General features: G+C 41.1%; 1 protein-coding gene across 3 annotated transcripts in view; it reads right to left on the bottom strand.

Moving 5' to 3' along the window:
* PSEN1 (presenilin 1) overlaps positions 1–19,524 on the bottom strand; it is a 71,068-nt gene extending 51,544 nt beyond the window's left edge. The window contains exons 1-4 of one of the 3 annotated variants that reach the window (XM_089521827.1): positions 19,345–19,524; positions 8,710–8,839; positions 3,902–3,940; positions 998–1,257 (exon numbers count right to left, since the gene is read on the bottom strand). In XM_089521827.1, the coding sequence (XP_089377953.1) occupies positions 998–1,257; positions 3,902–3,940; positions 8,710–8,839; positions 19,345–19,481 (566 nt within the window). In that variant the 5' untranslated portion in view covers positions 19,482–19,524. The remainder of the gene's footprint in view (positions 1–997; positions 1,258–3,901; positions 3,941–8,709; positions 8,840–19,344) is intronic. The other 2 variants (XM_089521825.1, XM_089521826.1) reach the window with 2 other exon arrangements.
* Positions 19,525–24,707: the final 5,183 nt, after the last annotated feature.

The following is a 24,707-nucleotide window of genomic DNA, read 5'->3' as shown; positions in this document are numbered from 1 at the left end:
TCCTTTGGACACGCTCCAGTTTTTCAACATCATTTTTAAATTGTGGTGCCCACAACTGGACATAATATTCCAGGTGGGGGCTGACTGGATGGCCCTTGTGGTTTCTTCTAGCTCTATGATTCTATGGATTTCACCCAACATCTAACTTACATGTCAATCATCTAAAAACCAATTATCACTAGAAGCATTACATTCTCTTTTGTTTCAAAGAGTATCACTGAAGGGTTAACTAGATGGTGACTGTGGCCCAGTACAGATGGGCAGGGAGAGGCATGCCCATGCCAATTCTAGGGTTCTGCAGTGCGCACCAACTGCACGCTCCAGAACATTAGTCAGTACAGACTCCGTCAACATGGTGGCCTCCTGTCCACACAGCGGTGCCATGATGACATAGCCGCTGTGCAGTGTCCGGATGTCACTTCCAGGAAGTGGCGTCATGGCGGCACCCATCCCCTTTAGCTTAGAGTGGCTTCCTTTTGGAAGTGCGTAGGTGCAGTGCGATGCGGCTGCTGCGGCACCGATGAGGGGGAAAAACAGGTGGCATGGCGTCGTCCGTCTGTACTGGGCCTGTGTTATAGTTTTGGTTATGCTGCTTATAGCAGTATAGAAGGGGATAAGGTTAGGGAACAATTTAAAGCAGAGGAATGGCAGGAAAAAGAGCATGTGGAGTGCTTCTTCTTCCAAATATGTGTCCCTCCCATTTCTTTTCTTCTTGTCAGTCTCATTTCTGTACTCACAGCCTGGCTGGAAGTGAAGCGGTTAGAGGAAAGAGTTTTTCAAAGGTAAAGAAAAAGCAAGGGAAACAGTCAATATTCCTTCCTATTCACGCTTTCTCTCTATTTGAGCTGCTTGTACACTACACCCATTTGACTAAGTCCATGTTCTAAAAAGTTAACCATACCTATAAAACTTGAAATACTGGTGTAACACCAGAGCACAAAGAAAAGAACAGTCCATGAGAGCCAAAAAGAAGTAATAGAGAAAATTTGATACATACAACTGTCCATCCTTGCGTGTGTAAAAACTGACAGACTTAATGGTTGCAACAACTACCACCATACAAAGGGTGACAGGCGCAAATAGCATGATCACATGCTTTGCGCCATATTTCAGTGTCAGCTCTTCTTCATCATCATCGTCATCTTGTTCCACCACTTGCCGAGTACTATGCTGTGGCTGTCCATTAGATGCTGCATCAGGATTATCACTGCGTCTCTGACCGCTACTCTCCTGACGCCGTCTTTCAACATTGTCATTCTGTAAATAAATATTTTTAGAATTCTAAATTTGTAAATACCTACATTGCACATGCACAGTTTCTGTTGTAGATTTTAAACACTGAACTGTTAGGGAACATTTGATGTTACAGTACTGCTGAAGCTAAGTGACTGCCAGTTTGAATAGAAATTCAGTGGGAGAGAACCTCAGGCCCCACACAGAAACTTATGAAAGACACAGTGTGAAAATGAAGATTCAGCAGTCTGGATATAAAATTGAACAGAAAATCAGGAACTACTAATACAGTACGTTTAAAAGAGATAACTAATGAAAACAACCACACTGTGGAAACAAATGAAGTGATAGAAAGGGTATCTGTGCACTTGTGGGTAAAATGAAAAGAAGGTATATTATAGGCAATGTGGTCAGCAGCATGACTGCAGTACTGATTGCACAATACATTAACTGCCTGTATTTGATTTGTGTATCATAGTACATGAATACAGTAAATTTCTAACACATATTAACATACTTAATTAGTTTTGTCTACAGATTTTAAAATTCAATAATGATATATATAAAGAAAGGAAAAAGTAAGTCTGTCACTGAATGGAAGTTTTAATACATTTTGTATTGCTTGGCTGCCCTTCTCATCATGTCACTTTTTCTGTCATGTTTTTATTTGAAATCTCTTTCCAACCAAGTGAGGAAAAATGCTATTAAAAATAAAGTTACACTGAGCATTTTGACAGGGAACACACAAGTGCCTCAGAAACCATGCTCTTCTTGCTACTGGACAAAGGATTTTAAGTATAAGAAGTCATTTATTATACACAAGGGAAAGCGGCCAGTACTGTTTGGCTAATAAGCAACCTCTCATTGCAAGACAACAACCTTCCCTCCCCCTTTACTGATGACATAAAATTAATGCTTTCAAACAATAAAGCTGACTCAGATGTTCTTCTCTTCTGGTTGAAAAGAGTATTTCTGGGTTGAAATTACAACTTTATTTCTGTAAGAGCCCTATTTCTGCTGCTGTTTTCCTACACTGCTACATACTTTTCCTCTGTTCTTTATTGCATCACCTTTTGTGCAATTAGTCATAAAGACAATTGTAGCCAAGCAGATATTAAATACTGAACATGGTAACTGATGCTTATGCAGCTATATGCAACTGTAAGCTGATGTAACTGAAACATTGTCATTGCTCTGATATGCATGAATTTCCAGTTCTTCGATGCAATCATGCACACACACCAAAATTAAATTAATATCACCGTAAATACTGGAGGGTTCACAATGTTTCCAGAAACATTTCTGAAGTGTTCCCTTTTCTCTCAGCACTGTGCAATACTACTGTAAGAAATTATGTTGAAGCTGAGCTGGCAGTAGGTAAAACAGGAAAGTGGGGATAACCAGGTAAACCTAAACATGTATTAATAAGATAGGCTACATATTCATTTCCTTCCTTTGGCACATGTGAGTTGTTTACATGACTTGCACAAATTTTGTACAAAAGTCTTAAAACCAGTGCTGTTCCTATAGTTTTATACATGAACTAAAGCAGATGGAAGTCAAGTCCTCAAGACTAGTAATAAAAGCAGTGTTGAAATTACTGCACTGATGCTTATGGTGCTGAAGTCCAAAATCTCTTAAAGGGAACAGCTTGGGGACCACCGCTCCAGACCATAACTGACAACAGAAGTAACATCTGAGACAAAATGTACACATGTTGTCACTTGTCTTCTCCTGTATGATCTTTTAAACATTTTTGTCTGATGAAGCAGCCAGTGAAGACTTCAAAAGCTTGCATGATGTCGTTTGTGCTTTTTAGTTTGCCCCAAAAAGGTATCAAAATTTTGCAAATTTTGGATTTTATTATATTTTGCTGCACGACTAGCACAGCTACCCCTGAATATATTTCTAGGTTAAATTTACTTTGTCTTCCCTTTCTCAGCACTCCTAAAACATTCACTTGCCCTTGTTCATGCTACTGTTGCCTGTGTGTTGCCTTTTGCTTTTTAATTTCAAAGGACATGCATCAGACTGCAGAATAGATTGCTTGCATGAATCAGTATGGTATTTCCACAAAAAGCACATGCAGTCAAAGCACAACGCATGGATTCTGGAGGTTCGTACCAGCAGTCTTACAACATTTGAATTTTTTCCCCCAAAAACATTCTAAAGTTTTTTTCAAACTGAATACATTACCCAAACAAAATAACAGAGAATAAAAATCCAGCTAAGACTAGTCTCCTAAAAGCAGTAAAAATATAGGCATCAACTAACTGCATTATGGTTGTATTTAATGAATCTATGATTCAAGAAATGTATTTGATCCTAACATATTATTGACACTAACATTTTAGTCTCCAAAATGTTTTCTAATGAATGTTTAGAACTTTTTCATAGAAGTAATCTTCATATATACACCATATAATATTTCTGAAGTATGGCATGATTATTTTGTCACAAGTACACAGAGAAGGGGGGGAAAGTGATCCAAAGAAGTATTCAGCAACAGAAATGTGCTGAGGACTGAGTTTACAACTGCCAAAGAGAAAATAAGCAACACACTGATACTCAGAACAGTACATCTGAACAAAGGTGCATTTTACATGACAAGGAATTGTGTCACATTTGTTGCACTTTGTTCTGGTACGTACAAAACACAAATCCCTACCTGATTAGCATTAAACAGATCACAGGTCAGAGATGCCACCTGCAGTGGAAGCAAAGGAACAAATTCCTCAATTTCATCAGCCATTATGGAATTAAAGCCCTGATAGAATTTTGAACCAAATATTTGTACTACAGGTGTAGAAGCAAGAATGAGCTGTATATCTTCAAGTTTAATGGGTAACACCAAAGTTAAACAATATCCTTGGCAAATCTCAAATATATTGTTTCTGCCAAATGTAAATTAGTAGTCCTGAAGATGCTAAACAGGGACATGGACTCTGTCCTGAACAATGTGTTGGTGCCTTCTCACCCAACTGAAAATACAGGAGGCAGCACAAAAAAAAAAAAAAAAAAAAAAAAAAAAAAAAAAAAAAAGATACAGTGTGTTATGCAGAGCTTTGAAAGTTTCGCCACACTACGGATTTTAGTTTCTCCATTGACCTTTCAATCCCCTGCGATTTACTAAGGAGCCTGTGTAGAGTCAAGATAGGGAGTTAGGGTAGCAAGTGAATCCATGAACTGATTGTGTATTACCCCATGACTGTACACTCTAAAACAACTGCCACATAAACATTTCTCAGCTGATTGTAAGGATGCCTGTTGCCATTCAGAACGATACTCTGTAGAGGTTCACCTTCATATCCATGCATATTGTGTATACCTTTATTTAGCAGTTTTCATTTAATTGGAGATTAAATAATGAATTTGTTTCCATGAGTGGTTGACAGCTAGAATACGAAAATGAGACAATTTGAAACATAATCTATGAAGTAGAGGATAACTACGTATCTGCACTGATACCTTTAGTTCTACCAATTCTAGTTTCAGTTTTCTAATGTTGAAAATGTCAGGGATGATGGGAGTTGTAGCTCTTCACCTCTGGCTCGAACTCACCACCTTGTTACGCACCGGCGCTGACCAGTTTTGGCCAGTGGTTAAAGCTTTGCTCTAAAGCAGCAGAGTTACAGAGAATAGGCTGAAGACCCTGACAAACTCTCCAAGCCTTCTCACTCTTGCTTCCACAGAAGTCTTCACACTTCTTCAGGATCCAGCTGGCTCTTGTATCTTCACCCAAGACACCAGACAACTCAGTAGTCTTATATAAAAGATCTACTTTATTCTACTATATACAGCTCCAAAACTATCCAACACAACTCCAATACTACTATCCACTACTACCCACAAAATACATTGGGATTCATAGCCATTATTATAGGCATTGGAAAACACCACCCACTCTTGTCAGTTTCCACCCAGTGGGCGTGTACAACCATTTTCATTGGTTCTCTTGGTTCAACCCATAATTAATGATTTCATCATTTCACCTTGTCCACTTAACAATTCTCAGGTGTGTTCAATTATCCACTTTGCATTTCTGTCCTTGGCATTTAGGACTTGTTAATTACATTACCATTTACACCTGTGTGGCTCCTAATTGCTTTTGCTGAGTCATCCTGACTCTCACATACATGTTTTATTTCTTTCACTATATATCCCATGTTGCTTTTTCCTTAACAGAAAAATCTTTAGTTTCAGTACTGAGATGCCTCTTTGTCCCTAACATTTTAAAAGATGAAAAACAAAGGCCTGGTAGGAATTACAAGCACCTATTATCTCAGCACCTAAATAATCAGAAAACAATACAATTTCTAAGAGGAAGCTAATACTGCAGCCTGATCCAGCACTTACTAATACTGCAGCTTGATCCAAAACACACCATGCCTAAGCGTTTACTTTGATGCGTAAATAAATGCCTCTCTATCAACATCTATGGTGAAGATGCAGCTGTTTAAGACTTCGATGTGACAAGATTTACAATGCTGTAATACTGTGCATTTGAGTTGTTTCTGACATACAATGACCCTAATACAAACCTATCATGGGGTTTTGTGGAAAGATTTGTTCAGAGATGGTTTGCCTTTGCTTTCCTCTGAGGCTTGCCCAAGATCACCCAGTGGGATTCCATGGCTGAGTGGGGAACAAACCCTGTTCTCCAGAGTCATAGTCCAATGCTCAAACCACTACACTATACTGGCTGTCAGAGTAAACTATAAAGCCTCAGATTTAGCAGGAAAGGTTTCTTGGGGATCAACTCACAGAAAGAAGATGTAAGGGAAAACATGTAAAAAACAGCTGACCACAATAAGAAAGTGCTATGTCTAAACATCTGGTACTGACTTTCAGTTTTTACACACTAACCAGATCACCATTAATTATGCTGTTACTGCTACAGTTTCAGAAAGAACCTCACTAATTTATGGGATGAATACTGGCATTGATCTCTTCGTTTATTCTTTCTGCAAAAGTTGCCAGGCCAGTTGATGGGTCACCTTACCAGCATATAATCAATGTAACCTTAACATCTGCTTGTTGAAGTCGATAGAACCATCTGGAAATCCATCCAACTTACAAGGTAATCAAGATAGCTATGGTTACACTGTTCCCACAACCATTCAAAAGTGTTCTACTTTACCAGGTTCAGGAAAAAAGAAATGGGCAGTGATGTATTTATTTATTTACTTACTTTATTTATATGAAGTACAAAAGAAGATGCTTTTTATACTTCTGTAACAGGCCTCATGAATTTCATACACTATACCTTTCAGTAAAACTGGGCAAGTGAAATGAATTCAGGAATGTTTCTTAAATTTCTTAAGATGTGTATGCTGGAACTCCTTGATAGTTATGGAAGCCCAATATGGACCAGGCCTCTTAGCTACACAGAGGGATCCCATTACATTGCCTTAGCTGTCAAGACAAGAAAAAGCAATAGCCTTTTCCAAAAGAAGATCTATGTTGCTTTTGAACACTATAACAGGGTATTCATCCTTGCCTTTTTTTTCATTTTCATCATGTATAGTAAAGAAAAGGATGGAGTCAACTATCCATCCAAAAGAATGAATAAGGTGGAAATATTTAAGATATGTGATGTTTAGGGCCGATTATCCTTACAAGACATGATCATTACAATGTTCAAACATTTGACTGTGTAGCACAAATGTTAGAGGTGACAAGAAAAGACATGCTGTAACAGGAATCATGAAAAGCAGTGCGATTATACAAAAAGTGAGAGCTGAAAATATTTTAGCATATACATTAATTGCTCTAATTTTTAACAAAGGCCCGTTACAAACGGCCAGGAAAGTACGTGCTCAGCACGTACTAGGGTTAGAAAGGGGCGTCTCTTCCAGACGCCCCAAACCCTAGTTCGGACTGAGTCCGTACGAAATGGCAGTGGCCGTTCCACATGGCCACCACCATCTTGACGTAGCGGACACACTGCGTCCGCATGTTGCGCCCCGGAAATGACGCCGCGAGTGCGCACTTTGGCACTTGCCGCGTCTCTTCCGGGGCACAGGAAGGAGCTATTTTCGCACTCCTTTGCAGCGTCCGGGAACCGCGCCGTTTGGCTGCTGCGGTTCCCGGATGCTGCAACCAGCAGCGGCAGCAGACCGCCGCTTTTCGGTGGTCTGTAACCCGCCAAAGTCTGCAAATTTGAAAAATGACATTTAAAAGACTACATATTTACAAGGACTATTCAGACACTCCCCCCACAACAGACTAACAGACTTCTCAATGTCAAGAGAACACACTTCAAAATAGAGAGAGAGCAATACATGGAATTTTTATGAAGTGTGTAGGTATGTGCACATGACCTTTGACCATGAACTGAAATTCTGGCTGCTTCTGAAAGAGCTAGGTATAATGATTATTTCACTTTAAGATCAGAGCCAGCTATTTTAAAGCCCAAATGTGTATCCCTTGTTATGCCCATGAAACCAGAAGAGAATGTTGGAAGCAAGATTATTGAATGTGCTAAGCTTCATAGATTTCCCTTAAATAACCAGCAGAGCCAATATTTCAAGGCATCCATCTACTTTGTAATCAAGAACATCAGAAAAAGAAAACCCTAACATTTAGAGAAAAAATAAAATTGTAGCATATTAAATGTATCAATGAAACTCAGAAACATAGGGTTTGGCAACTAAAAAGCATATAATTAAATAAAGTTAACTAGTAAATCTTTTAAAGTATCACATTAATATTTGAAGGAGATAAAGAAAATGCAGTACAAGTTGAATCTTCCTCATCTAGAATTCCAACATCTGAAGTATTCCAAAAGCCAAAACATTTTTCATGGGTGGCTGAGATAGATGGCACCTTTGCCTTTTGGTGATTCAATGTACACAAACTTTGTTTCATGCACAAAAAATATTAAAAATACTGTATAAAACTCCCTTCGGGCTTTGCAAATAAGGTGTATATGAAACATAAATTAATTTTGTGTTAATACTTGGGTCCCATCTCCAAGATGTCACATTATGTACATATATGCAAGTACAGGTATTCCAAAATCTAAAACACTGCTGATCTCAAGCATTTTGGATAAGGGAGACTCAGCCTGCATGAAAACACTAAATGCATGCATTTAAGACACTTCTATCATTATTATTTAATAAATGTATTACATTGATATATGCCTTTTTTCTAAGGAGCTTAAGGAAGCATAAATTATTCCTCTCTCCAACATTTAATGCTGTAAACAATCTAGTAAATTATCACCCAGAGAATTTCAGTGCTGAATAAGGATTTGCATCAGGATCTCCTCCATTTCTAGCTTGACAGTTTAACTCACTATGCTACTCTAGTGCCTTATGTTGTTTTCTTCATCACATTCAAGACTATTTACCAAAAAAGCTAAAGAAGGGTGTTTTGAACAACTCTTCACCTGCATTCCTTATCATGACTACCATGCGTAGTCCATTAAAGTTTAGATTCTGGCATGTAATAAAATAATTTCATACGTACTGTATTGGTCAGATGGTTGTCAGGGGAGGTCTCTCTCACTTGCCCACGCTGGACCTGTGATAAGTGGGCAGACAGTTCTGCCATTGGGACTTTTACTCCACAAACTTTCCTTCTTCTTGAGTTACCGCAACTGTAAATGTTTTAAAAAGAGAAATATTCTGAAATTCTACATTATCTTATGCTGAACTGAAATGCAGATCGTTCTTAACATTTGGTTTTCTAGATGAGAGTGAGGAAAGAATAATAAAGGCCAAATGCTGGCTACCTCCTTAGCAAACATTAACTGTTGGTTGTAGTTAATCTGTTATTCCTCTCCTGTGTGGACAATTTTTCCATTCAATTTTGGAAAACATTATTGTACATAGCATAGCTTCATGGGTTTTAAAGTTAACCAAAGAAACCTATACCTTTCAGACTGAGGTAGAAAACAGTGATTTGTTGTTAATTGACTAGACACAATCCTACTTGATGCTTTAATGTTAACCAAAACAAGATGTAAAACTGCATAAAAAAATGATGCCTCTCCCACAAGAAGAACACATAGGCCTGTTACAGACAGGCCAAAATAAAGCTGCTTCGAGTCACTTTGGAGGTATGGTATTTCAATGATGCATGCGTCCTAAGAGTCCAAAATCCGCACCAAAGCCACGCTCTAGACCTAAGGACTGGAGTGCAGCTTTGATGTGGCTTTTGGACTCTTAGGACTCATGCATCATTGAAATACCATACCTGCAAAGTGACTCGAAGCAGCTTTATTTTGGCCTGTCTGTAACAGGCCATAGTTAAGCATTTGAGCCATGCTGTGCTTTCACCAGGCCAACATGAATGATGCTAATCCATAGGACTTAAAGTGTTCCTACAGAGATCTGAAATCTACCCTTAGCAAGTTCTCCCCTTCCACCCAATACGGGACACAACACTGAGTGTGACAGCAATCTAGATTACAAATTTGTAGAAAAGGAAGCCAATCCAACAGATTAAGACTGCATTCTTAAATTCTGCCTTTTGGGATGACACTGCTTGACAGGCAGTATCTCTAACATTATGATGTTCTGATGGATTTACAGAACAACATACATATAATATCCATCCAAACTACTAATACTTCTACCACCGCTTACTGCTGTGTGTTGTACAGAGCTAATGTTTAAGCTATATCGGAGAAGAACAGGGCGAGAGCTAAAGGAAACATGAAGAATGAGCAAATATATAAAAGGGATGAGAAAGAGAAGTTCAATGGCAGGAGAGGTGGTAGCTGAGAAAAGTCTCTGCTATAATAATGGATACTGAAGAAAGGATTTGAAGTATAAAAAGAAGTGAACTGAGAAAAAAAACTTTCCTGGGCAAAAGGAGTATTTGTGGAATGACAAGACACCTAAGTTCCACTTTGTTCAACTAATGTATAAGTCATAGTGAGCTAGCAAGGTGGAAAGAGAGAGAGAAAATATGGTACTAACTCGAACAGATTCAAATGCAACCTGTGAAATGAGAATTTGAAAGTTCTGTCATCTAAAATCTATGTAATACATCTAAGAACAATCAGAATTTTATGTATGTAATATCTATGACTGCATAACAGAAATGAATATTGAATATGTTGTTGTTCTGTGCCTTCAAATTGTTTGACTCATGGTGACCTTCAGGCAAACACATGGGGGGGGGTTTTCTTAGCACAATTTGTTCCAGGGGGTGTTGCCTTATAGAAAAACATTAAACAGGCAAAATGGCAGATAAATATTTCATTTTGGTGTAACAACACTTCACAAAGTCTTAGTCATAAAATAATAGTTTCTTATATCTTCAAATAGGCCTTCCTCAAGCACCAGTGCTTGAACTTAACAAAATGAAATTATCCAATTAAGAGCTTGACAATACTCAATTAAGTTCGAAGTAGTCACCTGCTTCTTTTATAATTCCACTGGGACAAAAACATTAATCTTTGGATGTTAGAAGAGTCCGTTTAAGATCAAGCACTGGCCTATGAAGGAGACAACCAGCCAATGGAGGTAAGGAAATGCTGATGGGCAATTCAAGTTTCCTAAGGCTTCAGCCTTTGCTTAGAAAACAAAATATTTAAATATCAAAAATATCAAAGCTAAGCCTGCTAGAATTTAGCTTCTGATCTGCAGAGTAACAAAAGACAGTGCTGACTCAAAAACAACAACAGATAAGTAGCTTGCAATTAAGGAAAAGTTTAATAATGGCTTGAAATCTACATATGCATGGAGACACCTACATCCTAACTACTGGCTAAAGAATAGTCCAGGTAAAAGAAGAAATCTTTAATCCCTCCGTCTTTCCAGACAGGAAGATGTGGGAAGAAGGAGATGATGGGGAATAGTGTTGCCAACAAGCCTCGAAGACATTCCCCAGAATGTTTTACCAAAATCCTATATCCCCTGAATTCCCCAATATTTATTATTATTATTATTTAGTCAAAATCCCCGGAAAGAAATTAATTAAATTATCTGGGACATTCTGGGGATTTTTATTTTCCTCCATCCAACACAAATACCAACAGAAAATTCTTAACTGTCTAGAGAGTAGGATAAAACAATCAGAGAGGAACAAAAATGTTTCAGTGTAGCATCTATTATTATTATTTTTTGTTGAAATTTCCACTGTACTCAATGCATTAAGTCCAAGGAATCAATGTTTGAGAAATAGTATTAGGCAATAAAAAGGCAAAACAACAACAACAACCTAAATATGATTTCACATACAGTTGTCCCTTCCCTTACACGAGGGATCTGTTCCGGACCCTCCCATGTAAGGGAAAAAATGTGGATGCTCAAGCCCCATTCAAGGGAATGGGGCTCGTGCCTGTGGCGGCATATCCATCATGGGTGCATGTGCCATTGCCTTTTCTTGTGTGTGGCTCTGCTCCTTCCAGCAATGGGGAAAGCCTTATATGTGGACATAGAAGTCATAGAACACAGATACACACTATCATAACACAGTTGGAATAAGTGAATACTGGTAACAGTTAAATTCATTTCTATTCTTGCACTGTTGCAGAATTAGCATTGGCAGTTATATTTTGATCAAAATGCAAGAATGAGTGCAGATATGGGGAAATGGGAAACGTAATAAAGGGTACAAGCAAAAGTGTAGACTTAGAGCATTTTATATTCATGTTGTAAACACTCATTTCAAAGAAGTCCATTCTTTACTACATCCAATAAATGTGAAATCTGATCTTCTGATCAATTTGATTCTCTCCAAACAGTGTTAATATTTCCATGTGTACCAGTTGCCACTCTGCTTTTGAAGATGATATTGAAGCAATCTTTATCAACCAAAAATACAGTCAGAGATATCTTTATCTACCAAGTATGCATCAGCCAATCAATATTAAATAATATCTTGTACACGTGTTACACAGATTTTAGCCATGATTGAACTACACTATGAGGGAATTAAAGAATCAAAGATGCAAAATATAATTAAACAATAATGGATGCAAGCTAAATGACTAGAGGGAACCAGGACAAGAAGCAAATTCAAACATGCTTGTAGAGTGAAAGCAGTCTGTGAACAGAATGCAGGATGGACTAATGCTGTATTCATTTATGTAGAGAGGAACTGTTTTTGAATTAAAAAAAATCTCTACAAGATATTTATGTCACAAAGCCAGTATAGCCATAATCAGAATAAATGCTTAATCTTAGTTTAGGAATCAGAAGCTACTGTAGTACTGAATGCTTTATGCTCTTTGGAAAACATGTTTACTTTGTAGGGCCTAATGTTATTAAAGTAAATAATGTTAACAATAGCCCAGGTTTAAGACAAGATCTAACATCAGCTCCAAACCACAATTGCTAATTAACTCATAGTTAATACTAACCAGCTTCCTATTTTTAATCTAGAAGTCATCAATACAAAACAACACAAACACACTCAACTGTTTGCAGGAGAAGAAAATTATGGGGGAATCCAGACCACACAAAAAAAATCTCATTGGAATTTACAACAGATTGAAAAAAAATCCAGCCAACATTTCTGAAATAACAGTAGTAATAGCTACTTAACAAGGAAATGGACAGCTGAAGAGGGCCTTTTTCCTTCTATTTATATTCAGTACTCCTCAGGTTAAGAAAATAATTACATTCTAGACCAGTGATGGCGAACCTATGGCATGTGTGCCAGAGGTGGCACTCAGAGCCCTCTCTGTGGGCACATGTGCCATCATCCCAGCACAGAGTTTGCCAGAGTTTGTTACTAGAAAGCCAGAGGGATATGGCACTTTGCAATAAATAAGTGGGTTTTGGGTTGCAGTTTGGGCACTCGGCCTCGAAAAGGTTCACCATCACTGTTCTAGACAGTCAAAGAAGCCTCTCCTATTTAAATGAAAACAATATCCATGTTGAAAACTAGCGATCAGATGTTGGCACTGTTAAAAAATAAATCACACTCACTGAAGACATTAGCTGGCATTCAGTATTGTAGTTATGGATTCATAACCAAGAGTTATGGATTTATGGGGAGGGGAACAACCATGTGGTTGAAATCTTTCATATACATATACACTCATCCCTCCAAATTTGCGGCTTTGATATTTGCGGATTTGATTATTCAGGGATTTGATTAATATGTTCTCTCTAGGAATATGTAGGTCCTCCAGTGCAACTCTATGGTAAACTTTTACCAATAGTTGCACTGAAAGACCTAGAGATTCCTAGAAAGAATACTTTACTAGGCCCTTGTAGCTCCTCCAGTGCAATTCTATGGTCAGTGTCTGTCAGACATTGACCTCAAAATTGCCCTGGAGGACCTAGAGATTCCTAGAGAGGTGTCCACTAAGGTAAAAATGTGGTGTTTTTGTTATTTGCGGTTTTTCCATATTCACGAGGGTCTTGTGCCCCTAACCCTAGCGAATATGAAGGGACAAGTATATATTCCAGTCTCCAAGAAAGGGGACCCCCAAGGACTACAGAAACCATCAAACCAGTATTAATTTTGCATGCAAGCAAAATGATGTGCAAATTTTACAACAATCTTTTACCATATATGGAGTGTGAAATGTCAAATATTGGTTCAAAAAAGGAAGAGGCACCAGGGATCATACTGCAAACGTATGATGGATAATGTAGTACACTACAGAATATCAGGATAAAATCAGCCTGTGCTTTATGGATTAGCAAAGCCTTTGATTATGAAAAATCAGGAAAAAATATGGACCATTCTAAAATAAGTAAGTGTCTCGCAACATGTTATTGTCCTGATATGTAATCTATGTTCAGGACAGGTGGTTACTGTTAGGCTAGAATATAGAGAAATGGAGAACGTAGTCAAGAAGTCAACTAGAGTCTGGAAGAGCAGCTATGAAGGAACTAAACAAGATCCTCAAGTGTAATTAGGTATCAGTGACTAGCATAGTCAGGATTGTCCATGCCATCGTACTGTTGATTTACTTGTATGGTTCTGAAGCTGGACAGTGAAGAAATTTGAAATAGGGTGTTGGAGGAAAGTTCTCCTCCAAAATAGACAGCCAAAATGACCAATAAATGTATTCTCGGAAAATCAAGAATGAACTCTTTCTAGTAGCCAAAATGACCAAATTGACGCTACTCTGGTGATATATCATGAGATGATATGACTCACTGGAAAAGACTATAAAGTTCAGTAAAGTGGGATGCATTAAAAGGGGAGGAAGACAGCATTGCAGATACACAGATTCAATCAAGGAAGCCACGGCCTGAATTTTGCAGGATCTAAGCAGGGCTGTTAATGACAGGGTGTCTTAGAAGTATCTTATTCACAGGGATGCCATAAACTGAAGGCGGGGTTGATGACAAAGTTATAATTATGCCACAATCAAGCAAAAGATATGTGGTTACAATATATCCTTTCTTGACCAAGAATGTCTGCAGCTGGTGCAGGGAGACCAACTAGTGCCCTACAGATTATAGGACGACAATTTCCATCAGCTCTAGCAAGTATGACCAATGGTCAGGGATTATGGGAGCTGTAGCCCAAAGCAGTGGCGGGCACCTGGCCTACAGAATATAACTTGTGTGCTTATTTGATTCTATTTATCTATTCATTATTGTTTAGCTCAAAACACACCCTGCCTCCATATCACCAGTATGCATTAAAGCCCACTCTAGAAAGAAACCTGAAACAGAAAGGGCTCCAGTATGCCTTCAAATCATGCCTCACTTATGGGGACCTTATCATGCGGTTTTCTTAATAATAATTGTTCAGGGTGATTTGTCTTTGTCTTCCTCTGAGGCTGAGAGGGTGTGACATTCCCAGTGTCACCCAAAGGGTTTCCATGGCTGAGCAGGGATTTGAATCCTGTCCTTCAGAGCCCTAGTCCAACAGCCAAACCCCTGCACACCATGCTGGCTCTGACTACCTTGTTTACTTTGTACACATTATTTTTAGTCTAAACATATACTGTACATTGTTACTTAGTTAGTTACATTATGTTTTAAAATATATTTCACATAAAAGACATTATGACTCAGAGGAGGTACACTTTCTAAGACATTTATAAAAAACACCCGCTAGAGTAGCACCAACCCCTTAAAAAAATCTCCACTATTAGTCAGAAAAACATGTACATTTTAAGCTCACACTACTTCATCCTATTAATAACCTTCAGTTTAGATTTCTAAGGAAATGAGTAGCTCTATGCTCTTCCTTCTTAACAGAAGGAAACAATCTTCTGGCCCCTGAAGCCTAACAAATTTATTACAGCATCTGTTTCCACAGAGCACAACCTACTTCAGTTCTACTTGAAGTGGTGATTTGTGGACTGATCTGTGGACTAGTTTCCAGGAAAGAAAGTGAATACAATAATAATGTACAAATATGAAACTGGTTCCTTAAACACTGGAGAAAAAAACTACAGGTCAGCCACATCACACAGCTGGAGAATCACTGGTCTATTTCATCAAAGGCATGGAGTGCCATTATAAATTGGTGTGCATGCAAACACTCAGACAGGTGTACAACAGCATCCAAAAATCACAAAACAGTGATATGTTTATTTGGCTAAACCAAATGCACAAAATACACGATTCAAGCTTTCAGAGCTCCAGTAGTTTTTTCTTTCATCAAGCAAAGGTGTTAAAAATCAACAGGAGAATTTTTTTTTTTAAATGATGTTAGTCACAGGTCTGCATTTTGTCACGTTGTTGCTGGTGTATTCTGTGGTGAGATAGGATAGAGAGATATCTATGCAGGCAGGCATGCCCCTCCTCCTCCTGGCCTTGCAGCACTGGGAACAAAGCATTCCAAAGTTCAGGAGATAAAAATCTGAATTCCACTAGCAATACAAAAAGGTACTTCCTCTGAAATGCAAGATGACTCCATTCTCTGTGAGGTCACAGCCCCCTTTGTTAGTCAGAAAAATCTGAATCTCTCAAGAGAAGCTTTGAAAGCTCTACTGGCTTCTTCATCAGGCAAAGAACAAGTGTGGTATGAGTACATTCTACACCAGCCAATGCAGGATAATATGCCATGTGATGATGCAAGGTGTGGTCCTAACACATTGGTTAATTTTTAAGGTGCCAAAAGAGCTGCATCAGTCTAAAGGAGTGTTTCTCAAATGGTGGGGTGGGAGTGAGTTGCTGGAGGGGAGGCAGAAGATTTGGAGGACCTGATACCTCCTCCCCTAAACTTTTGTGTAAAATTTACATGTGCATTGAGTTAAACACTGAACTTACTTAAATAAAGCTGTTCTAATTTGGATGATATTGTTTCCTTATGTTAAAATATGAATATAAATGAGTGTGCGAATGAAAACGTGCTCACTGAATAAACAATATATTTTCATTCATATATTTTGTTAAGTGGAGGAGGGACACATTGCCCTCATGTAGATGTAAAGGGGGGTCCCAAGGATAAAATGATTGGGTACTACTGGTTTAAAGGCTTCTTCAATAATTCTGGTGGAAAGCTGAGAAGTAATGATTAATATGGCACTTAAAGGGCTCCTCCTCACTCTGAGCCTGAGACAGAGGAACCAGTGTGGTGTAGTGGTTTGAGCGTTGGACTATGATGCTGGGGACCTGAATTCGACTCCCTGCTTGGCCATGGAAACCCAATGGGTGATCTTGGGCATGTCACAGCGTCTCTCAGCCTCAGAGGATGACAATGGCAAACTCCTTCTGAAGAAATCTGCCAAGAAACCCCCTGATAAATTCGCTATAGGTCATAAACTACTTCAGAGCACACAACAACAACAACTAGAAGACTCTGAGATAAGCTTGACTCAATGGGTAAAAAGAGCTAAACTACCTTATAAATAGTAATAGGACAGTGGCATAATAATATGTCCAAGTAAAAAAAACACACCACACCCAGTTCACTTTACATGTCAGCTGACTCACAGTTTGAACAGATAAACATGAGATACCCAAGATGAGATCAGCTTCAATGAATGAAATTTCTGCATTTTGAGGAACTAGAAAGGATGACACAGTGCTTCTATCATGAGCAAAGTGGGAACCTCGTACCCATCCTTCTCTGTAATATTGTAGCCTTTTCTATGCACTCAGGGACCACTTAATTGTGCTCCTAGTCTGCCCTTCCCCACCAATGATCTCAATGACAAGGGAGCTGGCAAGAGGGCAGACCCTCCTTATTCAAGTATATGTCCATTCACAAAAGGGACCACCACCGTACCACCAGTGGCCCAAAATTAGAGACAAAGGAAGAGCCACTGAGCCAGCGTGGGATAGTGGTTTGACGACTGAACTACGATTCTAGGAAAACAGTATTTGAATCCCTGCTGGGCCATGAAGCCTACTGGGCAAGTCACACTCTCTCAGCCTCAGGGAGAGGCAGTGGCAAATCTACTCTGAAGAAAGCTGTCAAGAAAACCTCCTTACCTCCTTATCCTTCCCTTTCCCAAGAATGATTTCAATTACAAATGAGCTGGTAAAAGAGGGCAGCCCCTCATTTTTCAAGTATAAAGTCCATTTACAAAAGGAACCACCATCCCACCTGGGGAACAAAATTGAAGTGTGTGGGAGGGAGGAGAGAAAAGGCACTGAGCCAGCTGGGGTATTGGCTTGAGGGTTGGGCTATCTATTCACAAAAGGGATCACCATCCCATCCATGGCTCCAAATTAACGACAGTCTTTGTGGTTAAAGAGAAAGCTGAGAGTTGGACAAGGACCCTGGGAAAGCAGAGTTCAAATCCCCACCCAGGACCTCAACAGACAGGCCAAAATGAAGCTGCTTCAAGTCACTTTGGAAATATGCTGTTTAAATGACACACGCATCTTAAGAGGCCTGAAGCTGCGCCAAAGCTGTGCTCGAGACCTCAGGACTGGAGTGTGGCTTTGACATGGCTTCTGGCCTCTTAAGACGCATGCATTGTTTAAAGAGCATACCTCCAAAGTGACCCGAAGCAGCTTTATTTTGGCCTGTCTGTTTGGGCCCTAAGCCATGGAAACCCTCTGGGAAAGTCACACTCTCTCAGCCCCAGAGGATGGCAACGGCAGACCCCCCCACTCTAGGAAAATGTGCCAAGAAAACCCCACGGCAGGTTTGCTGTGAGTCATAAACAACTTCAAAAGTCACAACAACAAGAAGAATTGGTGTGCCAGGGATCTTGCAGTACCTTTGGGACACACCAAAAGGAAGCAGTTGGCAGCCTTCCTAGGCTTCACCCTCCTTCCTCAGAGGCAGAGACTCATTGAAAGAAAGAGCTTGGCAGCATGAGCTTTTCAAGTCTAAAGTCTACTTCCTCAGATGCATTTGGACAAATGTGTCTGAGAAATTCAAAGATATAGCTGTGTTAGTCTGTAGAATCAGTACACAGAGATCTTGTGGCACCTTTGAGACCACCTGAAAGAGAGAAGTTGGCAGCAGGGGCTTTCCTAGGCTTAGGTCTACTTCCTCAGATGCATTTTTCACCTGAGGAGATGCATCTGGGGAAGTAGGCCAGTCTAGGAAAGCTCCTGCTGCCAACGTCTTTCTTTCAAGTCAGTCTCAGAGGGGCTACAAGAGCTCTCTGCATAGAGGTCCCTTGTAAAACCTTATTTTATGCATCTGAGGAAGTAGACTGAAGTCTGGGAAAGGTCCTGCTGCCAATCTCTTCCTTTCACTTAGCATCTGAGGAAGTAAGACTTACATCTACGAAAGAAAGCTAGTACTGCCAGCCTCTTTCGTTCAGTCAGGTCCAAAGCGTACTGGAGAAACAATCCAGTTCTGAGACCGCTTTCAATGCCCTGGCTCAATGCTAGGGGATTCTGGGAACTGTAGTTCTGCGGGACATTGGGCCTCCTCTGTGGTGCCACACTAAACTACAATTCCCAGGATTCCCCAGAGCAATTAAAGGCGGTCCAAAACTGGATTGTTTCCGCGGCGTGTTGTGGCACCCGAGTCTCAAAGGGGGCCGCCAGGCTGTGCTGTTTAAGGGACTTTGGACTTCAGCTCCCAGAATCCCTATTGGCCACCGTGGCTGAGGCTCCTGGGAGCTGAAGCACCCCCATCCCCTTACAGAGCACAAAGCGCCCCGTTCTGACCCCAACAGGCGCGGGCCCCGGATTAACGGCCCCAAACGGCCCACAGGCGCTTTCCTGGGGCACCAACGACGCCCTCGAAGGGAGAGAAGCCTCGAAGGGGCGGCCAGCGACGCCTCTAACCCCCTCAGAGGCCCACTTCCCCGCTTACCTGGCCCCCCTCAGAGCCGGTCCCACCACTTTGTTTCCCTTCCGCCCCGAGTCTGGAGCCACACCCCTCTGCTTCCGGTTTAGGACCTGCCCACTCGCCGCTCTCCTCCGTCGGAGGGCGGGGCTGCCAAGGTCCATTGCCGCAAAGCAGAGCTCCGCCCTCTTAAAGTGGGCGATCAGCAACGGAGGCGGCTTGGGTTATGCGCATGCGCGGCTGAGGTATTGCTGCGCAGGCGCATTCTGGAAAGGGGCCAGAAAAATTGAGTGTGTGTGTGTGTGTGTGTGTATATATATATATATATATATGAATACACATATATAGCACAGTGTGTGTATGTGTGCATATATATTATTACAGTATTACTGTGGTGTGTGTATATATATATATATATTACCACTGTATTACTATTATTGTGGAGTTGGCTTTCCTGGCCAGCATCCATGGTTCTAGAAGAGTTTCTTCCATGTTCTAGAAGAAACTACTAGAACACGGCCACGTAGCCCAAAAACCCCACAAAAATATTGTTGTTATATTATTATTTATTATTAGAGTACTTATCCTCTGCCCTTCAGCCCTAAAGGCTATCAGAGCCGCTTACAATTATTATTTTTAATTAGACTGTGTATATCTATATCTATACATACACACCACAGTCATGCCCTCCGACCGGGGCCCTCGTGTGAGCCTTCTTGGAAGAGTCATGGGGAGAAGCATCTCCCAAATCCAAAGGCCTCTTCCTTGAGGATTTGGAGCTCAAGTCCTTCAGGGAGCTCGCATCCTTTGCCTGGGCCAAAACACTCTCATTGGAGCCCAAGTCCATGTGCCTCAATTTGTCCTTCTTTGAGGACTTATATTTGGACTTATCGGGTGCTCCTTCGGACCCAGCGTCCTTTTTTGAAACAGTGGCACTTGGCTCAGTGGTGGTGCTCTGGGCCACAGCGGCCAACACCGCAGGTACTGGCTCCGAAGCTGCTGGTGCCGAGACGGAGCGGGAGGCTGACGGAGGCAAGAGAGCCTGTTGGTACAGGGCAGCCTTTAGGTGGGAATCCCTGTTTTTCCTCACCTGCGGAGTCAGAGACTTGCAAAGAGCTCAGGTCTTCGGGTTATGAGCCTCACCCAGGCAGAAAAGACATGAAGAGTGTGGGTCCTGGCTGGGAATCTTGCCCCCACAGATGTTGCACTTCTTAAACAGGGCCGGAGACATAGCAGCTGAATTGTCATTCAAACACCCCGAGAATGGTCAGCAACACACAAGGAGATCAGATCAAGCAGGGACGTAGCCAGGATTTTAGGAAGGGGGGGGGGGTCCAGACTAAGTGCCACCATTATAATGGGGCTTGGGTGCGGCAGCACAGCAGCACACACCATTCATTTTTCTAATGGAAGGGGGGGGGGGTCCGGACCCCAAGATCCCCCCCCCTTGGCTACGTCCCTGGATCAAGAATGGTCAAACAGTCCGAGGTCAAGAATTTCCAGTGAGACAAGCAGAAGTGATAGAAGCGAAGTTCCTAAAGCAGCTAACGCTGCGGAAAGAAGGAACTGGGGAAAGAGCAGGAATGCAGGGGACTTATAAGGGATGGGCGGAGCTACTGCCAAAAAGCTGCAAAGTTAACTTTGCCCAGTGATTCTAGAAGTTTTCCAAGCAGCACTGCGTAGGCGCAGTACAACCCCATTTGTATGTATTTGCAGAGACCATGAAGAAATAGAGATATACCACAATATATGCATGTATGTATACACACATACATACACATACTGTGGTTACATAGATACACTTTGTCCCTACCACAGTATTGCTGTGGTATTACCACTGTGTGTGCGTGTGTATAGATAGATACATATTACCACAGTATGCATATATGTATGTATGTTTGTGTATACAGCGCGCCCGCGCCATACGCGGGTGCGCCATACGCGGCCTTGAGCATACGCGCTCAAGCCGCGGGGCGTGCGCGGGGCGGAAGGGGCAGCGCGTCCCATTCAATTGAATGGGCGCGCGCGCCTGTTGCGCCCCGCGCATGCCCGCACCGCCGCGCACGAGCCCCATTGTTTCCAATGGGGCTCGAGCATAGGCGGAATTCGCCTTACGCGGAGGGATCCGGAATGGATCCCCCACGTAAGGCGAGGACAGACTGTATATTATATTTACCCCTCTCTCTTCCATGCCAACATTATCTGAAGATGCCAGCCACAGTAGCTGGCAAAACATCAGCAATAAACTCTTCTACAACATGGCCACATAGCTCAAAAAACCCACCAAAAAAACTATAATTACCTCAATGTCTGAGGGGAGGAAACCATGGCCAACTTGGCTGAAGCGCCGACTCATGGGTTTCTTTTAATGTAGGACCTATGGCTGATACCGATTTAACTTTCATGGTCCCAGTGTTATGGAATTCTTGGGTTTGTAGTTATGTGAGACATTTGGCCTTCGCTGTCAGAGCACCACAAGACTACAAATCCCAGGATTCCATAGCACTGAACCATGGCAATTAAAGTAATGTAACTTTCTCTTTTTTAAGTATATAGTAATAGGTGCAACAATGGACACAATCCAGCCATAATTCTGTGGTCACAAGTTCTAGCTCAATGAGAGAATTCAGTACATGCTTAGATTTTTCATGCTGGTCAGTAGGGTGTTAAAGCCATCAACTTGCCCATCCCTCCATATTTGCATCTTTGATTACCAACGGATTTGATTAATATGTTTTCTCTAGGAATATTTAGGTTCTCCAGTGCAACTCTTTAGTCAACTTTAACTAAAAGGTGCAACCGAAAGACCTAGTGATTCCTAGAGAGAATACTCCACTAGGCATTTGTAGCTCTTCCGGTGCAGTTCTATGGTCAGTGTCTGTCGGATGTTAACCACAGAGTTTTACTGGAGGACCTTGAGATTCCTAGAGGTGTCCTCTCCAGTAAAAACAGGTTTTTGTTATTTGCAGTTTTTCCATATTCATGGGGGTCTTGTGCCCATAATAACCCTAGCAAATATGGAGGGCCAAGTGTATTATGCTTGAGAGAGAATCTGGCAGAGCGATCTGAATATTGGACTAGGGCCCAAAGCACAGTGCAGACTACTTTAACTGCCCTGGCTCAGTGCTACTAGCAGTGGTAACCAAACTTTGCTCTTTTTTGCACTTCAGCTCCCAGAATCCCAGACTATTGGTCAACATGGCTGAAGCTTCTGAAGTCCAAAATTTCTTAAAGGGCACAGTTTGGGGACCACTGTGCTTGAGAACCCTGGGAACAGAGCTCTGACAGAGAAGGCTAAATGTCTTACAAAAACTAGTTCCCAGAATTCCCTAGCATTGAGCCAAGGCAGTTATAGCAGTCTCATACTGGATTATTCCTGCACTGTGTTTTGGACCTAGTATTGAGTGTCCTTGGGGAAGTCACACTTTCTCAACCTTAAAGAAATGTTAATGGAACACCTTTTCTGAATCTTACTAAGAAAACTCTATGACAGGGTTGCCATCAATCAGAACTATCTTGAAAGTAATCTAACTACAATTAAGAGGTTGGGTGGACATCAGAAGTACTTTACTTGTATATTCCACTCCCTGCTTTTCCTTCACCAGCAGGTAAAGATGATTTCATTCCAGCAGGCATTCAATATGTCACAGAGGCTTTTATATGGGGTAGTACTCATGTTTATTAATTTTGGTATGTTTCATATAATTTTATACTGTGGCACCTTTGAGACTAACTGAAAAAAGTTGACAGCATGAGCTTTCGTAGGCTTCAGCCTACTTCCTCAGATGCATTTAGTGGAGTGGAAACCACGGACAGCCATATATGTCTGTCCCTGGCTTCCATTCCACCAAAAGCATCTGAGGAAGTAGAATGAAGTCTATAAAAGCTTATGCTGCCAACTTCTTTCAGTTAGTCTCAAAGGTGCTACAAGGTCTCTCTACATACTGATTCTACAGACCAACAAAGCATATCTTTGAAAAAATTTAGTTTTTAACTAGATTTTAATTGTTTTTACATTTTTAATGTAAGGTTTTGACCAATTTTATTTGAGAGCTGGATGGGTCTGTTTCTGAGAGTAAAGGGGCTAGCCTGAAGAAGAGCCCTCCCTCCATGCCATCCAGCATCATCTGGACTGGGAGGGAGTGAAAAGTCAGGCCCAATTCCATCAGGGCTATCCAGAGCAAGAAGATGGGCCCTCCCACCAGTTCATCTGCCATGGTCCAGGCCTCAGAGGGAGAGAACCACCACTGGACTTGATCCCCTTCCCCACCACCATTTCCTCCTCCTTTTGTGTCAGGTCTTTCTAGGTTGTAAGCCTGAGGGCAGGGAAGTGTCTGAATAACTATCTGTAAGCCTCTGAGAGCCTTTAGGGCTGAGGAGCGGGGTATAAATACAATAAATAAATAGGTGTCAAACTGGATTATTTCTGCACTGCGGATGGAGCCTTAGACAATTATTTGCTTACTTGTTTGTGGCAGGAAGACTAATAGGTTGGTGACGGTTGAGAGCAAAACTGAATTGCTTTCAGTAAGTTTGTTCTTGTGTGAATTATAAAATTATATAGTAAAATTATTTAGGAGCAAGGCAGTGGTGAGAAGAAATGGGATTAGAGTTTTTTGGATCTTGGATGAAAATCCTCGAAGCATATGGTTAATACTTCAACATTATATTCATGACAAGCATGTGTTAAATATGCATTTTATTTACAGGATGCTTGCCCTCACCTCCAAGCAAAATAAAGAGTAGAAAGTGGCCTTATCCCCAAACAGCTCACTAGTTCACTGCACACAGCTTGACTTCTAAGTTGCAGCAAATATTTAGGTGTTAAAGAGAAGGAAAACTTTCCCAACCCTACTTAAGAAATGGAAGAATTCAGATCTGGGACATTTGCATTTAAAGCAAAGCATGTGCCATTGCTAGAGAGGGCTCCCAAACCTTTAATGGTTGTGTAATAGATGGAATTTTAGCAGGTGTTGTTGCTGGGTTGTGTGACAAGCAATACCTGCTGGAATTACTTCTGCACAACCATTAAAGGTACAGGAGCCATCTCCAGTCTTCACTATGGCAACCTGAAGTGTTCCAGGCATTTCCATGGCCCTTAGGGGATATAAAGCCCAAACACTCACTAGAAGCCAAAATAACCAAACTAAGGCAATCACACTTTGGAGAGGACCCAGCGTAGTGCAGTGGTTTGAGCACTGGGCTATGACCTTGGAGAACAGGGTTCAAAACTGCTCAGCCATCAAAACTTACTGGTGACCTTGAGCGAGTGAACTCTGTTAGCTTCAGAGGAAGGCAAAAACAATCCCCCTCTGAACAGTTCTTGCCAAGAAAACCCTTTGATAGGGTCACCATAGGTTTGCTGTAAGTTGGAAACAAGGAAGGCACAC

This window comes from Sceloporus occidentalis, unplaced genomic scaffold, assembly GCF_023333645.1.
Source record: "Sceloporus occidentalis isolate IW3139 unplaced genomic scaffold, rSceOcc1.0.p SCAF_4, whole genome shotgun sequence".
NCBI lineage: Eukaryota > Metazoa > Chordata > Lepidosauria > Squamata > Phrynosomatidae > Sceloporus > Sceloporus occidentalis.
The sequence above is the reverse complement of the archived record's forward strand: the minus strand, read 5'-3'. Positions and strand labels throughout refer to the sequence as shown.